The sequence below is a fragment of the Aphelocoma coerulescens genome, chromosome 4 (assembly GCF_041296385.1).
Source record: "Aphelocoma coerulescens isolate FSJ_1873_10779 chromosome 4, UR_Acoe_1.0, whole genome shotgun sequence".
Lineage (NCBI taxonomy): Eukaryota > Metazoa > Chordata > Aves > Passeriformes > Corvidae > Aphelocoma > Aphelocoma coerulescens.
In genome coordinates this window covers 74,081,955-74,100,453 of record NC_091017.1, presented here as the reverse complement: position 1 = coordinate 74,100,453, position 18,499 = coordinate 74,081,955, and the positions used below count along the sequence as shown (strand labels likewise).

The 18,499-nt window shown below is 48.0% G+C and overlaps 1 protein-coding gene across 2 annotated transcripts; it reads right to left on the bottom strand.

The window, feature by feature from the left end:
* Window positions 1-466: 466 nt before the first annotated feature.
* LOC138109182 (histamine H2 receptor-like) lies at window positions 467-13,965 on the bottom strand. 2 transcript variants are annotated; one of them, XM_069012264.1, is made up of 5 exons: window positions 13,852-13,965; window positions 12,899-13,161; window positions 6,978-7,251; window positions 3,632-3,808; window positions 467-2,437 (listed from the first exon to the last, which is right to left on the bottom strand). In XM_069012264.1, the coding sequence occupies exons 3-5, from the start codon at window positions 7,232-7,234 to the stop codon at window positions 1,765-1,767; spliced, it is 1,107 nt and encodes a 368-aa protein (XP_068868365.1). In that variant the 5' UTR covers window positions 7,235-7,251; window positions 12,899-13,161; window positions 13,852-13,965; the 3' UTR covers window positions 467-1,764. The 2 variants fall into 2 exon arrangements, with proteins under 2 accessions (XP_068868365.1, XP_068868364.1); XM_069012263.1 differs by lacking the exons at window positions 12,899-13,161; window positions 13,852-13,965 and adding an exon at window positions 7,368-7,421.
* Between the last annotated feature and the right edge of the window lie 4,534 nt (window positions 13,966-18,499).

The window sequence follows — 18,499 nt, the reverse complement described above, 5'->3', positions numbered from 1 at the left end:
TCTGCATGTGGGTAGCAACCTATTCCAAGGTCCCTGCAGCATGTCAGTACCAAAACTGGCATATGTGTTCACACCACGTGTGTCTGCATATTCTGGGATGTCACACTTGCCCCCAAAGGCGTGGACAAATCCTCCCCTGTGTGGGAGGTCCCTGCCCAGCTGCAGAAGTATCTGGCCATGTTCAGCTCTGAACTGCCTGTTCAGTCTTTGCTTCTCTAAGCACTGGAGTGTGTTGTCCCTGTCTTTGCCCCTTGCTCCTCCTCCAAGGTTTGACTGAAAAAGGCCATTCTCTAAGCAGAGAGATTTTCCTCTGAATGGTGTGTGCTTCCCTGCCAGCTGTTTTGTGGAAAAACACCCAAAGTGGAATAGCTGTGAGCTCACAGCCCTGCAAAAGGGGCTTTGGCCTGGGGCTCTGCTGTGCTGTGCAGTATTGGGGTCCTGCCCCATTCTTGCACAGGATGTTGTCTATCCCTCAGCTCCCTTCCTCCCCATAGCTCTTGGGAATGAAACTCCATTCCTTGTCCTGTTTTATCAAAATCACCTGGGTGGCAGCAGCAGGATTCCTGCCCTGTCCACCTTTGTGCCTATGGGATGCTTCCCCCAGAATAAGGTGTAGTACTTACCACTTCCATGTTGTTACTGGAGTCGTAGGATCTGGGACACCTGACCCTTTCCATGGAGAGTCATTTGACAGGAGAACCAGTGCTGAACCCCAGGGCAGGGCTGGTTTTTCTACCAGGCTCTTGAGAGAGAACTCCTGACCTTTGTGCTGGTGTCTTCAGTGGCTGAGCTGCTCTAGGCAGGTCCTACTGCATTTTGCTACCTCTGAGGACAGTCCCCTGGTACATTTTCAGAGTAACCCTTCAGTGAGGCACTTGTGTCTTTCCTGCAGGGAGCCAGTGTTGTTGGAAATCCAGACAAGCACTTGGGACTGGTAAAAATAATCATTCCCATTTATCTTTTTTTTTTTTATGTCTCTCTGGTAGATACCACAGTGTACACACAGTAATTCCTATTCACATCCCATCTTTAGATGGTGTTGGCCACCTGTAGCTCCCTTTGAAACCCTTGGGCACTCTGTGCTCCTGTTGTTGCAGCAAGTCTTTCTCATCTCCTGGGGTCTGCCACATGGGAATTCCCCTTCCAGAATTAACAAGGAAACTCACAGATAATTCACAGAAAGCCATGGAAAGCTCTGAATATCTAGATGTTGCAGAAGCCAGTGAGCTGAACCCTAAGCACAGCCCAGGCTGCAGAGTGGTGCCTCTTTAAGAAGTGAGCTCTGCTCTTCGGCCACATCCCTCCTCTAATTCCCATACACAGACTGACACGTGTGGAGTTACAAAACTGGTCAAATCTGTAATGAAGCTGGGAGATGAGAGCTACAGTGGCTTGATTGATAAGAAACACTGTCCCACCTGACACAGATCACCAGTAATATGCACGAAGATAAGGTCACGTTATGTCATGCTGTTTTGGTTTTTTTTTAACCAATGCAAATCCAACCTTTGTCTTAGGAAATGCTCGTTAGAAAAATAGTTACCCAGGAATGAAGTAGCTCCATTAATGTAACAAATTGCCCCTAAAATTTCCAAGTTCCTCGTTATTGAAACTGTGGAAGGTGAAGAAATGCGCCTTTGTTGTATTGTCCCCAGCTGTAATATTCCAGCCCCTTCTTCCCCTATTTTCCTACTCCTTGTTTTTCCATTCAGATGTGCTCCAGCACTTTCTGTATCACCACCTCCAACGACTGATCCTGAATCCCTATGACTTGGGTTTGCCCTTCAGGGCACCATTGGGCACGGTCACGCTGTATTCCAGGTCTGGAGCAGTCTTGGAAAACGTGGCTATGGAAACCATGTCTTCCCCAACGTCCACCTGAGACCTCTGCCTGCAAATGATCAGCTTCTTCAGGGCACGCTGGAAGTCCCTGTTGAGGAAGGCATAGAGCAGGGGGTTGATGGTGGAGTTGCAGTACCCCAGCCAGGTGATGATCTTGAAGGTGCCGACCAGCACCGTGCTGGTGGAGTCGGTGCCTCTGGCCGCCAGCCAAACGTTCAGCACGAAGTAGGGCAGCCAGCAGAGCACGAACACAGAGATGATGATGCTGATGGTCCTCGTGGCCTTGTTCTCCAGCTGCAGGTGGTTCTGCCGCTTGCTGTTGGGGTGGTAGTGGATCTCCAGCGTCTGGGACATGATGCGGGTGGCCTTGAGGCGGGAGGCGCGGTAGATGAAGAAATACATGCTGCACATGACCATGAAGGGAAGGAAAAACGCCAGGGCGGAGGCCACGATGGCAAAAACCCAGTTGGTGACAAAGATGCATTCTCTGCCCGCATCAAAGTCCACCCCAGGGATTTCATTCCAGCCTTGCATGACTGGAAGGAAGGAAATGAGGGAAGAATATACCCAGACCATGCAGGTCATCACAATGCATCTGCAAAAGGAGAGAGATGCGGAGGGGAGAGAGGGTCTGAGTAATTTTGAGTTGAGAACATCCAGTACAATTCAATCCCCATGGTAACCTGTGTGGGATACTGCTGCTGAGCAGTCCAGCAGGGCTTGGAGAAGGGAAAAAGCTGGGGTGTAGCAAGTCCAGATGTGAATATCTCTAACAATTAGGTAATTGGTTTGTAGTTGACAGAACTGGGGTCACTGTAAGGAGTGCTCAGAGCTGGGTGAGAAAAGATGAGGAAAGGTTTTGCAGAAGATGTTTGTTAGCATTTGAAACTACAGCATCTAGATTTTTTGGTTTCAGCTTTACTAGCTGTCCATTCTCTCACCCTCTGGGGTGCGATGGTGGAGCTGAGGGACACCAGATCACAGAATCTGTGCCAGGGGGGCCACAGAGCCCCCTCCTCACTTTGCCTGTGATCCACAAATCAGACACAGCAAGAGTGACAGTGGGAAAAACGTGCCTAGAAGAGCCTGAACCCACCCTCTAAAGCACCCCACTGCTGCACTGTCCTCTCTGCCCACCCTCATGACTTTCCCCACCCTGCAATCCTCATTTCAGCCTTTCGCATGAAACCTTCATGGGAGCTTAGAAACTCTCCCTATTTTCCCTGAATATCACTTCAGAAAAGATGGTGAGTTTAAGAGGGAAGACTACTGCTACATGCATCCTTCTGGGTCCCCTTTCACCTAGTCCTTAAAAGTTCTTCAAAGTCCTTCCCCATCCCTGAAAGCGTTAAGGCCAGGGCTTGAGCAACCTGGTCTAGTGGAAGGTGTCCCTGCTCACAGCAGGGGGATAAACAAGATGATCTTTAAGGTCCCTTCCAACCCAAGCCTTTCTGTGATTCTGTGAAATGCCCATGAAATGACTTCAGAGGGAAAAGGCTGTAGGTCCAACTCAGCCCGTATCACTGCTTTCTACCCCCCTTTGCAACCCATCCGTAGCTCAAAAAATACTCTCCCAGGAGTACCATCCATCCCCTCAGCTACATCTTCCTTGTCCTCTCCTGCACCACTTTAACCATTTTCTGCAGTTTTAAATGGTGCAAAGTTCCTTTCACAACATGACCCTGCTTCTGGGCAGCACCTGTCAACAGCTCTTTAAACCCCGGGTCAATGTAGGCCACGGCCAAGTGACAACCTGGAGGGACCCAAAGTGAGGAGCAACTGCACTCACCTGCCACGGGACATCCTTCTGGAGTAGTGGTAGGGGGTGACCACGGAGCAGTACCTGTCCAGGCTGATGAAGCACAGCGTGACAATGGATGCAGTGCAGAACATGACATCGAAGGAGATCCAGACTTTGCAGAACAGCTTCCCAAACAGCCACACCCCCGTCACCTCGTAAATGATGCTGCCAGAAAAAACAGGGGGAAGTCAGAGCTGGAAGGGCTGAGTTTGTGCAGTCCCTGGAGGTGTTTATGGCCAGGCTGGAGGAGGCTCTGAGCAACCTGGTCTAGTGGAAGGTGTTCCTGCCCTTCAAGAACAAGATGATCTTTAAGGTGCCTTCCAACCCAAACCATTCTGTGACTATTTCTTTATGACTGCGCTGAGGTAATGCCATATTTTATCACACAGGTACTAAAGATGGGCACACAGCTCAGACAGCAGGGATTCATTCTCAAACCACAACCCAAGAAAGGAGCACTCCACAGCTGGAGCATGGCTGAAGAACAGTAAACCTGTGCTTCTCGCAGCCTAAATGCCTTGAGAGAGCTGCTTTGCCCCACAAAGCTCCCCAGATTTACATCTGCACAGCTTCGTTCATCACAGCATTTTCCCAGTGCCCTACTCAGCACAGACTTTTATGATTTCTCCCCAGTTCCTGGGGCATGGGAGATCTCCAAGAAACTCACTTCCCATCTGATCTTATGCTTCAAAACCAGAAAGGACTTCCACTCTTGGTTAAAAAAAAAAAAAACAAAACAACATCCTAGGAGGAAGCCTATGCAGCTTGTACATTACGTAGCTCATAAATGCTTCAGCAAGGTAAACACACCAGCAAAAAGCAGACATGGTACCAAAAATATTTCTAACAAAAGCAAGAGGGCCCTGTGAGAAGTGAGCAGTGAAGGAAGGAACATATGGCAGCTGTAGGAAGGCTGATGCATATTTCTATGTTTTTACAGCATTCAATGAGATGCCATTTGCTTCTCCTTCCTTTCACCAGCTTTCTGCAGCTCCTGGGGTGCTGCTGAAATCACCATTGTGAGTGAATTTGATGAGTAACTCCCTAGCCCTGCAAAGCTTTAATTATCCTGTAACTGCCCAGCTTGCTGGTTAAATACAGTGAGATCAGGGCTGCTGAGCTGCAGTGCTCAGGTGTCCAGCAAGAGCAGAAAGATTCAACTTGATGTCAGAAAGCAATGCCTGATCTACATCTCATTAGCACCAATTCATTAAAACAATTTATGAAGGTTGTTCCAGAGCACAGCAACTGCTGTAGGTGGGTGCAGCGCTGCTGAAGGGTCCCAGCCCTTGGCAGCTCTTTGTTATGTGGGATTCCATGCAAAAACCCGAGCAAACATTAACCTACAGCAGAGCCTGTCCTTCCACCGTGGTGGCCTCCACACGGGCAGCATGGAGGATCCCACAGCACACACATGGAAAAGTTACATGGCTCTTTTACAGAGGGGAAATGAGGCATTAGAATCGAAGCACAGCTTCAGTACTGGACTTGGGTGCCGTTTTGCCTTTCCTCAGAGTCCTCCTTATCCCCAGAGACGCTGCAGAGCCTGTGGTGTGCCCTGGTCTCCCAGAAGGAGTCATGCTGCTGTCAGGACACCCTTGCACACAGCTGCCAGCTGAGCAGGTGCCCAGCTCTCACCTGCACATATCTGGTGGGATGCAGATACCTGACCTGCAGATGTGGGTAGCAGACACCTGACCCCTCTTCTCTGAGATAAAAGGTCTCTGCAGCTTGGCAATGATGCTGATAAGAAGGCATAGTAGAAGCCCAAAGAAACACACGATGAAGTCACCTCTGCCATGCTCTTTTGCTAGCAGAGGAAAAGAATAGCTGGAGCTATTCAGCCTGGAAATGACAGACTGGCTGGAGTACTCAGACAACGAGCTAAGCTCAGCTGAACCGCTCCTGCAAACCAGCCAAGCCAGGGACAAAACACAAGTCTTACTCTTATGAAATTAAGACACTAAGTGACAAATTTGTCATTCCTTTCTGTCACATTTTCTTGAGCCAAACTGCCTCCTAAGATCATTTCTTTTCTTTCCCTTTGGCACATAATAACCTGCCAAGTGAGTAGCAAACTGAAATCCAAAAGAGCAGCAGAGATGTGAAGCCAGAACAGTGGGAAAGTGTGAAACAACAGCCACTGTGTTGGCAGGGCTGGACAATGCTGATGGAGCCAACAGGGTCCATTCCCCACCACATGGCCCACCAAGAGCTGGTAGGTCTCCCCACCAGGCAACACCAGGAGGGGCACAAAGGACCATCCATGCTCTGATCTTTGCTCCCCTTTATAATTTTTGTTGTTTAAGTAAAACATCACTAAAAGCAGATTCAAAATAGAGAGGAGGAAGAAATTTTTTGAGGTTGTGAGAGAAGTGAGGTTGCCCAGGGAAGCTGTGGCTGCCCCATCCCTGAAGTGTCCAAAGCCAGGTTGGATGGGGCTCTGAACAACCTGGCCCAGGTGCCTGTGTCCCTGCTCACTGCAGAGGTTGGACTAGATAACCCCTAAAGGTCCCTGCCACCCCAAACCAGTCTATGGTTCTACGATAATTTCAGAACCTGAATTTAAAATTCACTGAGATTAATGTTGAAATTAGCAGTAATATTTTTTTAAAGAGTATCATTAGCTGCTTTTTTTTACCTGATACCATGAACTTTTAACTCAGTTTGTAATTTCTTGTTGGGACAATATTTTTCAGTGCCAAATTCAAAGGAATAGGCAGCCCCATGAGAACCGAAGCATAGAACCTGAAAAGAGTTCAGCTTCCTCATATTGCCCCAGGAACTCAAAATAGGGTGCAGCTCCCTGATTTACCCAAACCTAGGGCTGCTTTGCAAGACAAGACAGCCAGAACAAGTCAGCTGCTTTCTGTGTTTGTTTCACTGTTTTAGCCAGGTGAAGCTCTCCTAAATATAAACCTCATGCAAGGATATCTGCCCTCTACAGCGCCCCTTCCACCAAGAAATATAGGGGAAGCCTAAACTACTCTGCTTATACTGAATAAATTCCTTACATTCCATACTCAGGACTAGTCCTGGAAGAGGGGGCTCAACAACTGGAGCCCCACATGCAAAGCTGGAAATCAAATTCAGATCAGTAGCCAGGGGCCCTATGTGGCCAACAGGAAAAATATCCTTGGGAATTGTGTCTCCTTGCATTATAAGGGGATCCATAACACAGAGCAGAGCCAGGGAAGCACATACAGCCACCAACCCACGGTTCAGCCCAGCCCTGAGCCCAGCAGGTGAATCCCAGCCCTGCTCCAAGAGCAGATGCAGAGCCAGGAGAAAGGACACTTGTCTTCTCTGCTCCTGCCCCACGGACGCTCCTCACCTGAAGGGCATCACCAGACAGGCCACGAGGAAGTCTGCCATGGCCAAGGACATGATGAACATGTAGGTGACAGTGCGCAGCCTCCTCTCCACCACCGGGCAGAGGAACACGGTGGTGTTTCCCAGGAGTGTGACCACGTCAATGAGGGTGAGGATGAGCCCAACGAGCGCCTCCTGGAGCCCGACCCCTCCCCTAGCAAAGGAGGAGGCAGCAGAGGAGAAATTGGAGAGCCAAGTTTCATTCCTGTCCATCAGCATCTTCCCACCGTTAAAATCTGAACGAGACAAAAGGGGAGAACCAGAATTACTTTAATGCACGACTTGCAGGTGTGTGAAAGGAAGGACAGAAGTAGTCTTTTTGTTTCATTTATTCCAGGAAAAATCCACACACCCTGCTGTGCCTGTGCCATCGCTGTCCTGGGGTTAGCAGCCCATTAGAAGTGCCTGAAATCCTGCGGGTGAGGATAAATGTGCAGCATTGACTGAAGTCCTTCACAGCAATTAAAAGACCTCCTGTGAATGAAAATGCATCATCAGATGAAGCATGAAACCAGAAAAAAAAAAAAAAATAGAAATGTACTGAGAGCAGAGAGAGGACAAGAAAACAGCTGAAATCAAAAATTAAAGCAGCTGGGCTAAATCCCACTGAACAGCATGCCAAGTCCACAAAATGTGGGGGCTGGAAGTAGATGATCTTTAAGGTCCCTTCCAACCTAAACCATTCTGTGGTTCTATATTCTCATTATTGTCTTTGCCACCCCCAGAGCAGCTGAGGCTGCTTGCCCAGGCTGGCTGCTTCCATAACCCCACTGCTCAGTCCGTGCTCTGCCCTGGGTTGTCCTGCTGCTTTTTCAAGCTCTGAAGTCGAGAGTTTTTTTACTACCACGGTGGGCAGCTCCATCCTCCAGTCTGAATGGCCAAGCAGGGCTGCCAGCAGCTACACAGGGAGCAGAATCATGGAACCATGGAACCACAGAGAGATTTGGGCTGGAAGGGACCTTAAAGATCATCAGATTGAGGTGTCTTATGGGCAGCTGTGACCCCAGACCCATGTTCCCTCTGTGCCCAGATGGGAGACGATGCTCCCAACTCTGTAATGGGGGATTTTTCCGTTGAGGAAATCCATGTGCTTGTGTCCCCAGCTCAGTTCCCAGACTTTGGCCAAGTGGTGTCACAGGTACCTGGGAAGGTGAGAATGATGCCCTGGATAAACTCCAGCAGTTCAAAGCTCACTGGTGTAGCTGAGGGAACACGAAGACAAAACTTGTGGGGAAAAGAGAATTATAGAAATATTTCCAGATGTGAATGGTTGTATTTAAATATCAGCATTTCTACTGTGACCAGGATCTGCTTCCACAGTGCCTTCAGGTCAATCCCACATCTCCAGGGCATCCTACTGAGCGCAGCATGAGGATGGGCCTGGATAACAGCCCTGTAGCCCAACATGCTTCATCTCACAGGGACCAAACTTTGCCTTAGGAGGAGTGTAAGAACAAAGCAGCAAAATGTTCCCAACATCTCTTTGTCCTTCCTGCAGCCTATGATCCACAATTACATCGAAAGATGGCTTCAATGACTTGTGAATCATGAAGTTGTCCTGCTCCCCCTCTGGCCCAGAACACTTTTAGCACTCATGACCTCCTATATAACTTCCACAGCTCAGCTCTGCACCTCTTTTTGCTTGTTCTGCTCCTGTCACCAGCCAGCTTCATTCGCTGCCCTCCGGTCCTTGCATTGGAAGGGAAGTCACAAAACCCATCCCCATCCACTCCCTCAGTGCCACAGGTGGGCTCTTTAACCTCTCTCACACCCCCCAGCCCCCTCCTCATCTGCTCATTCCTCACAGGAAAGCAATGGAGGATTCCTGGCCATCCCTTCTGCTCTTCTGAGCCTCTGAGAAGGACCAAACCTCCAAACAATTTCCTAGAGGTAAAAGCTCTGTGGATTTACCTAAGGGCGTGATCTCTCTTTTGTCCTGCTCCCCTTTCACAACCATCCCTGACACAGTTTGCAGATTTGAGTGGCACTGAGCACTGAGCTGGCCTTTCCACTGGGCTGTGGCCATCCAAAGGCCTTGTTCCTGGGCAGCAACAAGAGCTCAGAGCCTGATGCTTTAGATGAGAAAATAGGATGAAATTAGGAAATTAAGTTCTCTCCATCTCCAAACTCCATCACTTCACAGCTGAATTCTTTCTTCTATTTTAATGCTCAGCAAGCCTCACAAAACCTTTTTTTTCAGTTCATTAAGTCAGACATTATCCTTCATGCCCTGATTAAACTTTCTTTCGCCTGCAAATTTCACCACTTCATGATTCACAATTTTTCCAGTTGGAGATTGATAGAATCCCTCATATCTCAGCCCCTATCCCTGTAAAGGGTATCACTGACCTCTCTGTAACTCTCCATCCACTTCCCCCCTGCATTTCACGTTCCAGACAAGTGTTTATTCACACAAGGAACTTCCTTCTTAACTCAGGGCTACTTCATTTCCTTAAAAGCCCCCACCACGAAAACCTCTCAGAATTCCAAGCAGCCTACACCACCTAGCTGCTTCTTTGCCACCTGCTGACTTCTTCCAAGCATTTCAATACAACTCTGAAGCTGCTTTTTTCTAAAAGAAGTAGTGACCTTGTCCTTAGGTGTAATTGTGTATTCATGCACCTACTCATCCTTCAAGATCCTCAGCTCCGTCCCCTGAGTTCTGTTTATTTGCTGGATTTAGTGGTTTCCTTTCTTTCAAGTTAAAAATTAGAAGTGAAAAACAAAATCAAGAAATAGCTCAAGCTGTCTAGGGAAAAAAATAAAGAAGGAAAGCTCTTCCTCACTGGAGCTGGGAGTCACTGACTGAGACCTGAAGCTCTCCTACTCTTCCAGCACTGAGAACAAGCAGGTTTTTTGGGCATCATCTCAGGCAGCCCCCAAGCCAGCACTGCTAAAAGTCTGCAGGGTGTCTTAAGTACCTCAGTCCTAATGAAAATATTCCTTGGACACCATTCCAAATCCTAGTAACACCCCATAAAAATAAAATAAAAAAATACAGTCTCCAGCTCTCCCATACTTGTCAGAAAAGAGGATAATCTGTGCCATTCTTTCTAACAGCTCCACTGAGGATGTCATCAGACTGGATGAGCTCCTGTGGAACAGTTGGATTTCAATGCAGCCACATTTCCTAGCAGAAAAAAATTGTTCAGCCTGTTCTCCTCCCTGCATATTCCACACAGACCGCTCAGGGACAGCCGGCTGGGGAAACCACATGGACACAGCACACGGCCACATGGGAGCCAGGCTCAGAACCCCCTCTGCAAGGGCCATTCCAGGCTCCACAGCCATCTCCCAGCTCATCTCCCACACCTGCTGGTGTCCTCACACCTCTGGTACCTCTGATGCCTTTTCCTGGTCTTAAAATCAAGAGTCATACACGGTTAGAAGGGGAAAAGGGATTTTACCTTGGTATTTATTTTAAGGATCCTTAGGTGCACACGTCCAGGTCATATGCATCGAGATGCACCCCGCCGAGTCTATCTAAGAGTCTCCCAACGTTGGGTATAACATTATAGGTTTTACTAATTAGCATATCTATCAAAGATTCCCCAATGAGAGGCTCAAGTGAGCCCCCCTCCCCAAGGAACCTTCCCCTGGATGGTTCTATCTTGGTTTACAGAATGTGTTCTGGAGAGGACCTTGGGCTCTGGGGCACACTGATCTCTAGCTACAAAGCTTCTAAAATGTTGAGTCTCTCAGCTTAACACACAAGTCCAAGAATGTAGGGAAAAAGCACTAGGAATACAGAAGTTGTAAAAAAGGTATAACAGGGGTATAAAAGAAAAGGCAAAAATCTTCATGGCATCACCTCTACAAGATCTGAAAGCTGCTCTCTGATCCACACCTCAAGCTGACCCCTAACCAGTTTAAACACTTGAGCATCACCCAGTGAGCCCCAGGTTCTCCTGGGAGAGCACACAGCATTGGGAAAGTCTCCTAAGACATGAACAGCAAAAAATCAGGTTTGATGAAAAATCGATGGGTTAAAAAAAAACCCAACACCAAATTTTAAAGTTTAAAACATCAGGTCTTAAGGTTTTAAAAAATCACTGTCAAATTTCTTTTCATGGGTAGATGAGAATGATAGAGGAAAATTCTGAATTAATTATTTGGTTTTTTAGATGTAACACTGAGACAAGAAGGTTTTGAAGTCACACCTTCCTGCAAACAATGACTGTTCCCACACAGCCATTAAGTTTGTGTCAGTGTTAGAACAACTCTAATTAAAGCAGATCATTACTTTCACTGCTCTGTGAACACACACTCAAACTTTGAGCAGAATTAGGACACGGTTATTAGAATTCCTCTTTGCAAGCTGTCTGTGCTCCTCAAGTACCATCTCAGCTACCAGCCTGGGTTAAAAGGTCTCAACTGAAAAGCTCACAGCAGGCTCCTTAATGCAGGATACATCCAGGAGTATGGCAGCACACAAAAACAGCAGACAGATGTGCCCACACTCACAAAACGCTAGAGAAGCACTCTTTTGTCTCTTTGTTTTTTTTAATCAACACAAAGGCTGAGGGACTGGAAATAAGGCTGTCTTTATTTGACATCCATTACTCCAACAACAAGAACAAGGGATGATGGATGTTTGAAACTTCAGGTTTGAACCTTGAACTCTAATTCAGGGTGCAGACTACAGGATCCTGCTGCTCTTGATCCCTTTTAAGGATCCCCAGGCAGAGACCCTGGAAGCTCATCCACAGTCCCTGCCACAGCCAAGCAGGTCAGGGTGGATGTCTGGATGCCTTTATGCCTTTGGCTGAGAAGCCAATCCTTACCCTAAGTGTGCTAAATTACGTAAGTTAACTTAACTAAGGAGTGCTGCTCTCAAACCACCTGGAGAATTGCTGACACAGAAAAGCAAGGGGATGATGCCATTTTAACTTCTCTGTGGAAATTATTGGGACAAAGCAGGCTATGCCATCCTTCCCAGGGATGCACTTCCTCAGCTTAAAATATTGGAGCTTTTAAATTCCCCCGTGACCCACAGCAGCCCACGTGGTTATGCTGCTGGGATAGCTCAGAGTCTTTCTACAGCATCAGTCTCTCAGTCTTTCCTGTAAAATCAAAGGGAAAAATGCCCCATTGTACCATGATGTGGGATCTTCCCAAGTTTCCTGGGGATCACAGATGCCTTAAGGTTTGCATTGTTCTTATTTGGACATTATAGTTTTGCTTCTCTTCAAGAAACTGATGGGTTGGATTCTGTTTTGGGGCTCTCTGAGCAAGGCAACTCCACCATTTCAGTTCCCCTTTAATATCCAGAAAGTTTGACCTAATTTATTCATCAGACAAATCTCAAGCTAAAGGTTAATTTCATCGGTAAAAGGCATATTTTGATGGCAAGGGAGGAAAAAACAAGCTCTGCAATCTCAAGGCTGACTGCACTTTAAAATCTTAGAGGAATGATGAAAACTGGAAATATATTCCTGGGAATACATTTGCTGCCAGGCTCTGCTCCTCTGCTGAATCAGGTACAAACCAGCACATGGCAGCAGAGAACAACACCTGCCCCAGGACCTCACACACCTTTCCCTCCTCATCCCCATGAGAAAACTGCAACAGATCAGTAATTGTTGAACAGTGCAGGCAATCTGTTGAACCGTGCAAGGCTGTGGGTGGTGATAAAGGAGGGGGAGAATCCCTAGGGATGCTCCCACCGGCACAGCAGGCACCCAAGGAGGCCATGCAGCGAGTGAGCCCCTGCACTGACTATCCTTCTCTCTCTCTCTCTCTTCCTCTATCCAACTGTCCCATTGGAAGGGCAGCATTTCTCAGGGCACGATTTCTTTCCACCCCCAAATCAGAACAGAAGAATTCCTACAGCCTCTCTGACAGCCCCGGGGCTGGAAACACAGCAAAACACAACATCCTTACCTTCGAAAGTGACGGCTGAAGCAGCTCAGCAGCGTCCCTGAGCCCGGAGCGCGGTGCTTTCCCACCTGCAGGGTGCCAGGGACTCGGGCCAGCTCGCAGGGATCCTGGATCCCTCCCCACGGAGCTGCTCCCAGCCTGGCTGAGTGAAGCTGATGGTTCAGGACACGCAATCCTCATCCACAGCGGGCACAGCGCTTTGGGATCGCCTCTCGGCAGACGAAGAGGCTCCTCCGCAGCCAGAGCAAGTGTCTGGCAGCCACTGCCTGCTCCGGGAAGAGAGGAGAGAGCGGAGAGACATCCCAGCAGTGAAACTCAAGGCAAAGTTACACCCGCGCTGCGAGCGCTGGGGTGCTCGTTGGCATTAGGAGCTGAGCCGGGGTGCCAACCAAACCCTGGGGAGGCAAAACCCTCACCCTCTGGGGAGCAAAACCCCCAAAAACCTGGAGAGCAAAAACCCCAGCTCCTGGGATGCAAAAGCACCAAACCCTCGAGTACAAAGACACTAGCCCTGGGGTGCGAATCCACAGCCTCGGGGTGCCAAATCCACCCTTCCTGGGGTCAAACCCGCCAGACCTCTTGGGGCAAAAGCGCCAACCCCCAGAGCAGCAGAACCGCCACCCCAGGCAGGGCAAAAAGCCGAGGATGCAGTGGAGCACATCTGCCCCTGCATCAGCCCGGGGAGGGGCTGGGGGTCCTGCCCGCCGAGGGGATCTGTCTTGGAGGTGGGGAGGAGCGGGGGGAGCCCTTCCCGGGGGGCAGACAGTGTTTGAAGGGGGTATCCTTTGGGCAGAGGGTACAGGACGTGCCTCGGGGGAGCCTGCGATAGAGGGGCTCCCACCCGGAGCGGGGAACAGCAGCGGCAGCCGCGCCCGCGGGGAGCCCTGCCCGGGAAGGGGTGTCGGGATCTGCCCGGGGATGGGGATGGGGATGGGGATTCCACTGGGGGCACTTACCGAGGCAGGCGGGGGAGCCGCCCGGCTCGCTCCTCCGCCCCGCTCCTCCCCGCTCCAGCCGGGAAACCTTCCTCCCCTCCGGGAAACGGGGCTCCCCGTGGAAACGGAGCTCTTTATTTTTTCTGCTTTCGAACCAGCCCTTCCCACTCCCCCTCGGCAACTACAGGGACACGGCGACCTGACGCGTGAAAACAACAATAAAAAATAAGAGGCGTGCCGTGGGTTTGGCTCCCGTGTTGCCAAACAGGGTGTTTTGTTCAATAACTAAACGGAAACGCCGAAAAATCCCGGGCTGGAAGAGGAACCTGTGGCATGAGGTTGGTGGGATGCCACCTGCCCAGCCCCTCTCTGCCTTGTCCCCGAGTGTGGGTGGGCTGGGAGGGATGGGGTGGGATGGGATGGGATGGGATGGGATGGTGGGTGACGGATTTTGGAAACTGGGCAGCGGGTTCTTTAGGCGTGTCCCCGGGGAAGCCTGGCTACATTGGCTGCCTGGAAAGGACAACTCCTCTTCCCAGCTGCAGGTCCGGGCTTCAGGGGGTGCCTGGCACCTCTCGGGCTCCCCGGGGAGCTGACTCAGCTGGCACAAAATGAGCAAGGCAAGAAAAGGTATAAAAATCTGGTTCTTTGAATGCTTGGGTGACGGTCACACACGAAGATGGGCGTGTGTAATCTTCGTCCATAGCTCCTGTCCTAAAACAAACCCCAAATCACACTCAAATGCGTCAGCTTTTCACACTGAATTGCTTTCATCGGCATGTCAGTCTCCTTTCCCACTTGTTTTCCAAAGGCTGCTGCAGAGGTTTTGAACTGTGGATTCACCCATCTCCAAAAATGACCCTGGAGAATTTTCTCAGTGAGTCCGTAGAGGAAATCTCTTGACCAGGGCTGGTGGGAAGTAAAGAACCCAAATTTACTGATCTCTCACTGGAATAGCCCAGCTCATTGGCCCCCGGGTTTGTCTTTGACATTAACAACCAAACTGTGATGGAAGATCATGTTTGGATCATTTTATATCATATTTGTTGCTTCAGAAATAGATTGCCCTTTGAACACAATATAATCTACTTTAAATTATGGATTTTCACTGCAGGGAAGGAAGGGAGAGAGAAAGAAAGAGAGAAGGAGAGAAGGAGAGAAGGAGAGAAGGAGAGAAGGAGAGAGAGAAAGAGAGAAAGAGAGAAAGAGAGAAAGAAAGAGAGAAAGAGAGAAAGAGAGAAAGAGAGAAAGAGAGAAAGAGAGAAAGAGAGAAAGAGAGAAAGAGAGAAAGAGAGAAAGAGAGAAAGAGAGAAAGAGAGAAAGAGAGAAAGAGAGAAAGAGAGAAAGAGAGAAAGAGAATGACATCACACCCAAACACAACCTCATCTCTGTATTTTCCTTTGATAAGAATAAAATGTTTTCTATAAAGCTGGAGAAATAAGTAATGTGTGGATCAGATTGGTTCCATTAATTTAGTCAACATAAACTTCTGTGTGTTTCTGAAAAAATCAGCTTTGATAACTTCAATGTTATCTTCTAATTTACATTTAATATTTTAAAGTTTTTATAAAACTTGAAATTTGAGCAAAATATTTTATTTCTGATCAAAAAGAACAATTTTCAAACCTGAAGGAAAGGTTCACCAGCCTCTTTGCTAGCTGAGCTCTTGAAGCCTCCTTCTGATCTCTTTCATCACTCCATTAATGCCACAGAACCAAACAGGAGCATTTGACCAGGGAGAATAAACAAAAGGGTAGAAGTTTTTTTTTTAAAGCTTGTACCGAGCTCTTTTCTTTCTCCATTTGCTGACAAACGAACACCAATAAATAGAATTAAATTATATATATAATTTACATATACCATATTAATTATATTTAGTAACATGTTAATATATTAAAAGCATAATAAATGTATTCCATTGCAGAAACAAGAAAAACCTTGTAATTTTAAACAATGGCTAGTTTATGGTGGTTTGTTTGTTTGTTTGTTTTGGCAGAACCTTCCTAAAACTTACTTCTTCATAGACTCCTAGAATCACAGAATGGATTGGGTTGGAAGGCACCTTTCAAGGTCATGCAGTTCCAATCCCCCTGCCATGGACAGGGGCCCCCAAATCCTTCTCGTCAGGGCTGCTCTCGGTCTGTTCATCCCCCAGCCCGGGCTGATAATGGGGTTGCACCCACCCAGGTTCAGCACCAGCACTCAGCCTTGCCAAACCCCCTTCTCCTCCTCGATTTCCCTTGAATTCATAGTGCAAAAATAGTAAAAAGGAAGCTACCTCTTTACCTAATTAGCGTTAATTGCCCCGTCCTGGGGGGTGGGAGGGGCCTGTGCCACTGTCTGCGGTACCAGAGGGTCGCACAGCTGGGTCCTGGCTTTCCTTTTGCTGGGCCCTTCTTTGCTGTCCTGGATTCCAGGCAGGCTGTCAGACTCCAGTAATTGGGTTTTTATGGAGTAGAGAATAATAGCAAAGGTCTGCAGCTCTTCCAAAGCACCAATCTCAAAGAAATGACAAAGGAGAGAGATAACAGCAAGAAGAAGTAGTCTGGACAGTGTGCTGCAAATGCTGTGTCAGCCACTCATATTAATGTCATCTGTGATCAATCCACCTGTCAGCAAGTCACAAACCATCCAAAAAACCATGACACAATTTAAAATTTACTGGAAATTCAAGCAGGAATTCCTGGGATGTTGTCTCGTGGGTTGCTGGGGTTCTGGTTTTACCTCAAATTTTCAGAGCTACCTGGAAAGGGAGGAATGAGGGAAAATAGAGTTTATTTAGCTTTCTGATCTTTACGGCAAGGAGAGCAATAGGAAATGTACATTTCAGAGCCTTTTGCATATCAGAAGCAGCTTGATCTTAAAAAATTTGAGATGTAGTAGAGCTGCTTATGTGGACACCGAGGTACAGCTCCTTAAACTGGCAAATAAGATGGTGCAGGGGCTGGAATACTCAGGAATGGTTTGAGGCCTCATTTACACTTGGCAGCCACTTGGAAAGCATTGTTAAATCCCTTGGGAAGGAGGGAAGGAGCTCAGACCAATGTGTTGTATTGCCAAGTGCAAGATACAAGGAAACTTGGTGGGTTTTAGACCTCATGGTTCAGCAGTGGGGACGTTGCTGTGGCAAATGATAACCCCACCACACCCGGAGATTTACAAAATGCACAGAGAAAAATGAATAAAAAAGGCCTGTAAATCACATGGCATGGGGCAAACAGGCCTGTAGGAGTGGCAGGTTTGTTTTGGAGTTTGCCTCTTGACAGAGAGCCTGTCCTGATAGCACTGCCTCTTCTCCAGCCCCTTCTTGAGGCAGCAGCATGAGAAGTAGAAGGAAGAAAGGAGCACTTGCTTTCCTGTCTGTGTTGATTTACCCAGGTGTGGAACTGTACAAACAGCTGTCTGGGCTGTTAAACAACTCTTTACTAGCCCTGCTGATTGACAGGGTTTCTGAGAAGAAGCCTCTGGAGGTGCTTGCTAACCCCGTTTGTGGCAGCCCCACGGCCCCGTGGCAGCTGCCTGCGAGCTGTGCTCTGTGCCAGGCTGCACTGGCACGCTGCACTTGATCCCTGTGGAAGTGCTTTAGTCACCAGCCCAGGCAGTGGAGTTCCTGTGACACACGATCCCTGCTGTGATCCCTGATAGTGCTTTTTCAATATCTCATGTGCTGGGGCATCTGAGGCATTTCTTGTGCTTGATGAATCCTACCTGATAATTTCTCTCTCAATTTTCCCTCATCAGGCCCTGTATGTTTATATTTTCTGTTTCAGGTGGGATTTGTAATCTTTCTACTTAGATATAATCCCTCCTAAAATGAGGATTGCTCCTGCTGCCCGTGGCAGGTACTCAGCTGTTCTGTGCTGCTTTCACTTGCCCCTCAGACCCCAAAAGTGGTCTCCCTTCTTTCCAACAGATATGTAGGGGGTGTACACTGATAATTTTTTCTGTCTTAAGTGTATGCAATTTATATTCTGGAAATAAATAATACAGGTGTTCCCACTACCTTCCATCAATATTTCTGCTGATACACTTTTAACCCTGCAAATACCTCCATGTCTCTGGGTGTGCCTCAGCTGAACTGCAGCCTGTGTCACTGTTGAAAAACCAGGATCCTCCCCATTTTCAAGAGAACTAGAGAGACCCAAAATATTCTTGGTGAAATCCATGGGCATTACTGGAGCCTGAAATAGTTTATTAGACATTTATTATCACATCACCCATTAATTCAAGGTAGTAAGGTGGATATACAGTTATGGAATTACAGAAAAAATAAAAGAAAAACAATCCTCAAATTTTAAACTGGCCATGAGAGCTAGTGTTTTCAAATACCAGGAATTTTGTATGGATATGCTCAATGGTTCTGGTCTTAAGGGCAATTTGGGGTCATTGGATCAATCCCACTTGGAGAGGAAGAAGAGTAATCACACATTAAATCTTCCAAACCCAAACCATAAAATGCTGTAGGCATCTCCCATCCAAGTGTGGATTCAGCCCAGACTTTCCTGGTGTGCAGGATGCAGATGTGACCTCTGGCACAGAGCAGGGCTGGCCAGATGTGACAGAGATCAGGGCCATGCACAGGGCTGGTCTGCAGGGCACTGCTGAGGAACAGTCTGTGACTCCTTTGAAGCTGCTTGATGATGAAATGAGTTTCAAAATCTTTTTTCTG